Source organism: Anguilla rostrata, chromosome 10, assembly GCF_018555375.3.
Source record: "Anguilla rostrata isolate EN2019 chromosome 10, ASM1855537v3, whole genome shotgun sequence".
NCBI classification, from domain to species: domain Eukaryota; kingdom Metazoa; phylum Chordata; class Actinopteri; order Anguilliformes; family Anguillidae; genus Anguilla; species Anguilla rostrata.
Genome location: NC_057942.1, coordinates 44,518,522 through 44,527,102, shown reverse-complemented (window position 1 = coordinate 44,527,102; position 8,581 = coordinate 44,518,522). Strand labels below are relative to the sequence as shown.

At 42.1% G+C, this 8,581-nt stretch overlaps 1 protein-coding gene across 2 annotated transcripts; it reads left to right on the top strand.

The window, feature by feature from the left end:
- The first annotated feature begins 2,244 nt into the window (after positions 1–2,244).
- On the top strand, positions 2,245–8,472 carry LOC135233641 (leucine-rich repeat-containing protein 19-like). Of its 2 annotated transcripts, XM_064297402.1 has the most exons (6): positions 2,245–2,542; positions 3,926–4,032; positions 4,776–4,897; positions 5,241–5,745; positions 6,336–6,635; positions 7,132–8,472. In XM_064297402.1, exons 3-6 carry the CDS (start codon positions 4,817–4,819, stop codon positions 7,497–7,499), a joined length of 1,254 nt encoding a protein of 417 aa, XP_064153472.1. In that variant the 5' UTR covers positions 2,245–2,542; positions 3,926–4,032; positions 4,776–4,816; the 3' UTR covers positions 7,500–8,472. The 2 variants fall into 2 exon arrangements, with proteins under 2 accessions (XP_064153472.1, XP_064153471.1); XM_064297401.1 differs by lacking the exon at positions 3,926–4,032.
- The last annotated feature ends 109 nt before the right edge of the window (positions 8,473–8,581 follow it).

Below are 8,581 nucleotides of genomic sequence, written 5' to 3'. Positions count from 1 at the left end.
ATGCAGGGCGGTTCCTCCTGATAGGAGCTCAGGTCTGTGTTTGGAGAGGCTGCTTTGCAAAGCCACTGAAAAGTCAATAAATGCCCCATTATCACCAGCTTCCTCCTGGGGTCTGTTATTGGTCAGTCCGTTAGCTGCCGGGGTCCCAGATCATTCAGACATGAGAGAAAGGTGCCCTGGAAGAGCCTGATTGAAAATATTTACACATGAACCAGCAGATGGCTTTTGCATTGTGCAGACTATCCTCTGTTTATTCTGCATTCTCAGGGTTAAAGGCCTATACTCCCAAACAACAGCCAAACCCACATTGTGTGACATGAACAATAAGAGCTAGACTCCACGGCATAATGTGTGTTGTAAAGAAAACAAAAGAAAACAGAAACTAAATGCGGCACATCTACCAATGCAGCCCCCAACAACAAATAATGCATAACTTCAAAGCTTTAATGGCTTGGAGCTAAACACAGCATGCCTACAAAGAATCATGACTGATATTATAATAATTAAAATACTGTAAGTGTTACATGCGCCATGATCTACGTATCTTAATTTAGTATGCACAATATACCATATAAGACAGGTGAAGTGTTCAAGGTCAGCTATTTGACCTTTTCAACCACACTATGAAATACCACGCATGACAGAATAAAAACATGAACAATGCCCTGATGGTTCACAGCAGTAAAATGAAGGAAATGTTTCTTGGGTTTTATCAGTGGCAGGGAGCAGATAAGGTGCATGTGGAGTGAGTATGTACTGAGAGACCCAACACAAAGAACGGAAGCACTTGGCATGGATTCAAAAGCCTGGGTGAATATTTATTCAATTTTCCCTTGCTGAGCAGGAACTGGGAAGTCATGAGGTCTGACTGCATCACTTCAGAACTCTTAGCTGCTGTTTTCCCTCCAAATACAGCCCAGTGTTCAGTCACAATACAGCCCAGCGTTCAGTCACAATACAGCCCAGTGTTCAGTCACAATACAGCCCAGCGTTCAGTCACAATACAGCCCAGTGTTCAGTCACAATACAGCCAAGTGTTCCGTCACAAGACAGTACAGCGTTCTCTCATGCTGGACTCTCGTGTATAATGAAGCTTAACGTATGGAAATGACAGCAAGCTGCAGTCATACTGGCTGAAGAGAACCCTGCCTATTAGGAAGAAAGGCCTTTGTCTGCTTTGGTCAAATAGTAAGTTATGTCCAGTTCAGTTGTTTTGGATAAGTGCTATCATTCAGAAGTAGAATTCTGTCAAATTCTGTCAAATAAATTGATTACGATTTATTATGACCAACAAGGCACACATTATAGTACAGATAATATATAATATTTTATCATGTCTTACCTGTAACGAGGAACTGAGGTGTGGACCCAAGTGCACAGAAGCGGAATGGAGGAAGCAGGGAAAACAGTGACGATGATATAATCAGCAAAATTAAAACACAGGTAATGAACACAGGAACAGAGTGAACACGGGTACAAAGACACAAACTATAAAAGGTCCAGGCTGGGATTCAAACCCAGCACCTTCTTACTGTGAGACGAGGACTCTACTGTCCTCTGGAGGTGAGCAGGAGCCATGACATTACTGCAGTTAAAGGAAAATGTCTTCACAAATGATTTTTTCTGTATCGTGGCTGTGTAAGGTCTGTCTTTTGTTTGTTGCACAACCTGTTTTTTTGCATCTTATTCTGACATCCATTGACCAGAAAGGATATCCATGATATTACCAGATCTCTAATACTAGGAATCTTAGATAGAAGTCCATGTTATGTTTGTAATGATAGTTATCTTGCTATCAAAGTGGACACATTAATTTTGTTTCATCATGCACATTTGTTGCTTTAGCTCCTGGTACTTACAGATTTTCTGCTCCCCAAAAGTTTTTATTTTTTCTTTAAACCTTTGTTTTGGGTTTACTTAGGAGCCTGAAACAGTTACTGATATCCACCTTTTATCACAGATAAGACGCTTTTATGATGTTCAAAACTAAGTCATAAGAGACTAAGTCAAGACATACTGCCAACAGTCTGCAGGGCAACCATTGTGACATCAAGAATGATACACATGCTAAGATCTACTGGCAAGACGAAATAACTAAATAATACTTTAAGGGAGGGGGGGGAAACAGGCAGTTTTGGAAATGACTCTGTCCTGGATATGACTCTGCAGAGAGGCAGCTGATTCGCTGATTCAGGTTCACCTGTTTGAGGAGCCACGCCCTTCCATTAAGAGCAGAGCACAGACTCTCCCAGGTGAGCATTGTTTACCTGGATACCTCCAGCTCCGGCAGGTGCTGCAGCTCAATCCTGGAGTTCCTGCTCTCACCTGTTAGCCTGTCCTACCCTGCTAACCTGCTCTCACCTGTTAGCCTGTCCTCCCCTGCTAACCTGCTCTCACCAGCTAATCTGCTCTCACCTGCTAACCTGTCCTTAGCTGCTAACCTGCTCTCACCTGCTAACCTGTCCTTACCTGCTAACCTGCTCTCACCTGCTAATCTGCTCTCACCTGCTAACCTGTCCTGGTCCAGCACTGGCATGAGCAGGTAAGGATTTACCATTTTCTTCATTCTAATTATTTTATTTTCACTGCATGAAAAAATGACATTTCATTATATATGCTAGTATAACTACCTGCCAACTTGTAACATATATTCAGAATTACTATTTCCTTCAACAATTTCTATTTTTATTACCAATTAAATCAGGATACAATTAATATGAACAAGCAGTGGAACAAACTAAATGTAAGAAACAGGATCAGAAATGTTCATGATATTCATGCATATGCGCAATTTCCAAGTTGTGATATTCACCATTTGAAAGATGTTGTTTCCAGGGATCACTATACTCTGACTTTTTCAGTTGTAAAAAAATTGTGAAATCTTTGGAATGAGGATATGATGTTTCATTGCAAGCGCATGACTATGTTATTGGTCTTATCGGAAACTGTAAACATTCACAATTTTGCAGGTATAATAAAACATGTCCTGCAACTCGATTAAATGCAGCCAACAAACTCAAAGGGGTATGAGTACATGTTCAGTACATACTGAAACAAACCAGCATTTAAAATGATTTACATTTACAAATTATTATTATTGACAACACAAGGCAATTAGATCATTTGTGGATACTTTGTGCTGGTGTGTAGAACAGTCACTTGGGGGCGGGGTGCATTAGAGGACTGGAGCATGTCATTCAGCTGCATCGTTCCAGGAGTGGGAGGAAGGGGAGGGGGGAGGGGGCAGCACATTCCTGAAGCACAAAGCCACCGTTTATGAGTGTCTGACTGTTTTAATTTCCTACCGAAAACAATAAGAGCGCTACACCTCTTTATCCGCCGTGCTTCCTGAATGCTTCCCCGTGTCCTCCACCTCGCTGAGCTGCTAAACTGCAGCAGCACTGCGGTCTCAGCCAGCTGCTGTGGAAACACACACTTTTCATTAAGCCCTGGGCTGATTGGTTAACACAGCTCAGGTGTGTGTGTCTGCTTAACCAATCAGCATGGCCCCAGATTGCCCTCATTCCCGCTCCCACACCGAGCTTTGTCACAGCAGCATGTGTGCTTCATAATTTATTATGAGCTGAGGAGAATGCGGTACTCACACTGGTAACATAAAGCATTTTGAAACTTCAGAAATGGAGGCAACTAAGCTGCCACAAATTCAAGGAGTCCTTGATAACAGACAAATATCTTTGGGGTTTTGGAACAAAATCTAAATTTTGACCTATGACCTATAACAAAGATGAAATGTTTCAATATTTTTATATTCATATTTATTAAAATTTGTATTTATTATTTTTTTTAACGTTGAATCAGTATATTTCTGTTCTAAATTTATATTTCCGTTTGCGTGACATAGAACTATTATTTTATTGCTCAGTACAAAGTCCCTTGTACACTCAGATCCATAAACTCTCCACAGGTGCTATTATAACCTTAAAGCCGAATAGATCATTTACATTTGTGAGCGCTGGATTTTCTGCATCACTGGAACAGCACAATAAACCTCGTGTCCATCAACAGAAACAGGTGACTGCCATTGCTCCTCAGTTATCCTGCACCACAGCTTCTGTCAAATTTATAACCTCAGGGAAACTCATAATGCAGTTATCCAAGCAATCTGGCTAAGGCATGAGAGTTTTGTGTTTTGAGATAATTGCTTTAACAAAAACTTAAACTGTCAACGGAACGTTCTAAACTGCTTGGGTGTGTTTCATGACAATAATCGCAAAGCCTGTTATTCATTCCTGTTGGCTATTTAGATCAGACAGTGTACTGTATATTGAGAGAGTGTGATGATGAGCCCAGCGACACAGCACGCGGTCTCTCACACAGTGCTGCTCTGCACAGGAGTGGGCTGGCTCACATGTTTATCAGACGTAAATATAGATCTCAGCAGCAGTCGAGCACGAAACACTGAACTTCGGCCACCAAACCCGAATAACTCTGCGATGGGCGCCAGCGTGCAGATTATGGGAGTGTTTGCAGTGGGAGTTCTCTATAAAAAAGGGAAATACAAGCAGGGACATGCTGGAGGACAACAGGCTGCCCGCAAACAATGCTGATCTTTGTACACTATTCATGTACTTTTTTTTAGTGTGTATTTTTGAGGGAATTCTGTAGGGAGGATTAACAGATTCAGAGAGCAGACCAGGCAAATAATTAATCAGTGTATCTGAGGAAAGGAGGAGGAGGATTGAAAAATAATAATTTTTGATCAACAAACTGGTCCTGGTTTGAATGTAGTTGTGTTTGTTCTGCTTGCTTGGTAGGCATTGGTCCTGCTTTCTACAGCTCCACCAAGCAGAAGATCATGGCTCTGAGCAGATTACTGCTTCTGTGGATGGGATTTGTTCACCTGGCTTCAGCACAGACCGTGAGGCAGGTTGAGCTGGTAAGCCAGAGAGAGTGGGCCGTTCGTGGGCTATTTCAGAAGAACTGCATGTTCCTTTGTTGGCGATCAAAAGTGACCTTCATAAGCCACTGTGAAGGATATTGGGCTGCATACATGTTAAAAAGCCCACTCAACTGCACTTTAATTGTTGTTTATGTCCAAATTTATCCTATAATAGATAAATGATGTTTATTATCATAATTTGTCTTTGATTTTATAGAAACAAAGTTTTTTACTTTCAGTGAAATAAATTTTGAATGTACGTTGAACACAAACACATGGCACCATTTCTTTAAAACACTTTATTGCTGTACTCTGGTCTTATTGGTCTTCATGTTTACAGAACTACACGTTCGACACGTCGCTGCTAAACGTTCCACCAGATTTACCCTCCAACATCACAAAGCTCAACCTGAGTCACAACGCCATTGAGCTTTCAGAGTCAGACATCCAGACCCTGAAGATGCATTCTCAGCTAACGGAACTCCATCTTGACAACAACATGCTGACGATCCTGCCAGGACACACGTTTGACAGTCTGTCACAGCTGGAGATCCTAAACGTGTCTTCCAACAACATCAGTAGGGTGGAACCCAGGGCTTTTGCAGGCCTGGCCAACCTTAGAGAGCTGGACCTCTCCCATAATGCCATAGTCACCTTACCCTCACAGGTATTTGCCAACCTCTCCCGCCTGGAAGCTGTTTACTTGCAAGGGAATGGGTTGCACTTCCTGGAGAACAGTACTTTGAAGGATCTAAAAAAAGCAAATCACCTGGATCTGAATGAAAATCCCTGGAACTGCTCTGGTGCATTTCTGTGGGTGATGAACGGCATGAAGGGAAAGATTGGTAAGGTCATTTTATTTCTTTTTTCATTTTTCCATTTGAAACTGAGGGAAAAGTTTAAAAACTGAGAAATGTAGCATCAAACCACCCTGCATTTAGACTATTTACACTGTAAATTGTTTATTCATTTCAATATAAAACTCCCCTGAAGTATTTTTATTGCATTACTCGTGTTACATTATATTGTGTGCAATATTGTATTGTTGGCGATTAGCTATAATCAGTAAAAATAACCACTCACAATTATATATAATTTCTTGGTATTATAGATAAAATAAATAGATTACGGCTATGATTATTTATGTTATATAAGTAATATAAAATATTTACATCTCAATGCCATTTCAAAACTTACATTTGTATTTTACTGCCCTTGCATAAGATAACTATAACAGCAATAAGCATTTTGGCATTCAACCTACTCCAGATTATTCCTTCTCCTTCATTATTGCAATTCTCAAAGCAACCCTTTAATTAGATACTTGCAACAGGAGTAACTGTTATCATAATTATTGATTATGATTTTTTTTCATGGAGGGCAAGGATGTCACAGATTCCATGATTATGATTATGATTATGCATTTTTTCACCAGGCCAGGGGGCAGTTTGCGCAACCCCAGAGGATCAAGCTGGTGAAAGCATCTTGAACAGCAGCACTAAGCGTTTCCCAGAATTCACCAGCACTTCATCTCCAAAAGACACACCTTCAGTTCTTCCCACAGCCACCAGGGGGCAGACTACACACACTGGACCTTCAGTTCCTGCCTCAGCCACCAGGGGGCAGACTACACCCACTACACCTTCAGTACCTGCTACAGCCACCAGGAGGCAGACCACACACACTGTGTCCAGGGAACACACCAACAGCGGAAACCTGACAGACTCCAATAAAGGTAAACGATTAACTGCATGAATTTTTTTTCAAGTACAGTTTATAATGCTATTGTTCTAGGAGATAATAGAATGTCTGAATTTATTTGGTTCAGGCACAAATGGATTTCATATAACAGGTCATAGTTTGTGTAAATGTGAGCATGTTTGTTTTTATAAATCTTAAATCCATGGGGAAAGTGGCGTACGCATCTTTTTTGCATGCGCACACCATTTAGCATTTTCTCCACAAAAGCTGTTGGGCAAGTTCAGCAGTAATAAACATTAATTAAAAAACTGTAAAAACAAAAATAAATAAAAAAACATTGATTGAATCTAAGCCCAACCCATTCAGAAGGTCTCAGTGCACAACCTGAGACTGATTATGAGAATCTCCAGCAGATGCCAGTACCTTGCAAAGCACTGCAGCCCCTGCTAGGATGACCTTCCCCACTGAGCCCCACTGGTATTCCTTTATTCCTGGTATTCTTTTCCACACTGCATCTCTCACTTCCCCAGACTCCAGTGAGGCTGCCCCCGCGGTGGGGGGGGGCAGCTGGAGGTTCCTGGTGGGCGTGGTGGGGGTGGCACTGGGCGCGTCGCTGCTGGTCGTGTGCACGGCCCAGTCTCCCCGGTGCTACCGCCGTCTGTCCCTCTACCGGCACCGGCGACTGCGCGAGGACCGGTCAGACCTCTTCGCCTCCCGTTGCCATGCCAACTTCAGCCTGGAGGCCGAGGAGGAGGTGGAGACCAGCACCCAGGAGCTGGACATCAGCCTGGATAACGAGCTTAACGAGGATGACGAGCTTAATGAGGATGACGAGGATGGCTACATCGAAGACGGTTACATCGAGGCCAGGAGTTACAGGGACCAGACAGAGCTGTGAGGAAAACTAAGCCCAAGATCCCTCACCGTAAACTGGGTTTGACCACCGAAACACACTGAGGCACTGATGCTAACTTCACAGTGGACTAGATCTTAAAGTCTATGACAACAATAAAATGGTAGCTATCAAGCATACCAATTTTTTTTCCATTTAAGTACACATTCTAGTTAGTTTACTATCAGTTATTTTCTAAATAAACCCAAGTACAGGCTTTTTCCAGTTGTAAATATTTGTTGAGTGTTTTTCCACAGACTGATGATCCCTATGTGGGTCGAATCTGGAGGCCCAGCTGGGTGATGGGCTTTTGTGTGGCGGGAGAGACCACGCAGTGACACTGGTGGAATCCAGACCCTGGAAACTCCGCCCTGTTTGCACTGTAGAGCCATTGTCTGGACCCGCGCTGTCCCACTCTTACACCTCAGACTGGCAGCAGAATCAGCACCCTGCAGCCCACATCAGCATTGGACACATTGTGTGCGGGTCACAGGCTCATCTGAATTCAGTTTCTGGGGATTTTAATTGTATATTTTAGAAATTGACCGTGTTTATAAGAAGTTATGCTGTGCTGTTAACTTCATTTGAATCTACAGAACAAATAAAATGTATGTTTCCAAAGTGGATGTGGGGAATTATGGACATTTCTTTGAAATTTAATTGAAAAAGGTGAATATGGTCAGTGAACAGCCATAGAAGGTGCATTTGGAGTAAATATTCTCTCACCATTCATGTTACATTTTCTCATTAGAAAAACAACATCCTCTCTGGAGTTCTGCTGTAGCTGAGGAGGAAATATAAATTATGTGTTGTTTCTCTGGGCTGTGTGAACCATGTTAAAGATTTCCACTGCCTCTTCGCACCGAGAAAAAATCCACTACTTCAAAACAGCGTGCTGTTGCACAGGCTGATCAGTAGAGGGCAGTAAATCCATCTTTTGCACAGAGAACCAACCATAATAAATATACTTTTATTTTTATCTATGATTTCTGTCATACATTCCCATCTATTAGCAGAAGCAACACAATTTCTCTGGGTTTCTCTGTGACTCTGTCCTAGAAAAGCAGGACATATAAAGGATTACCTTT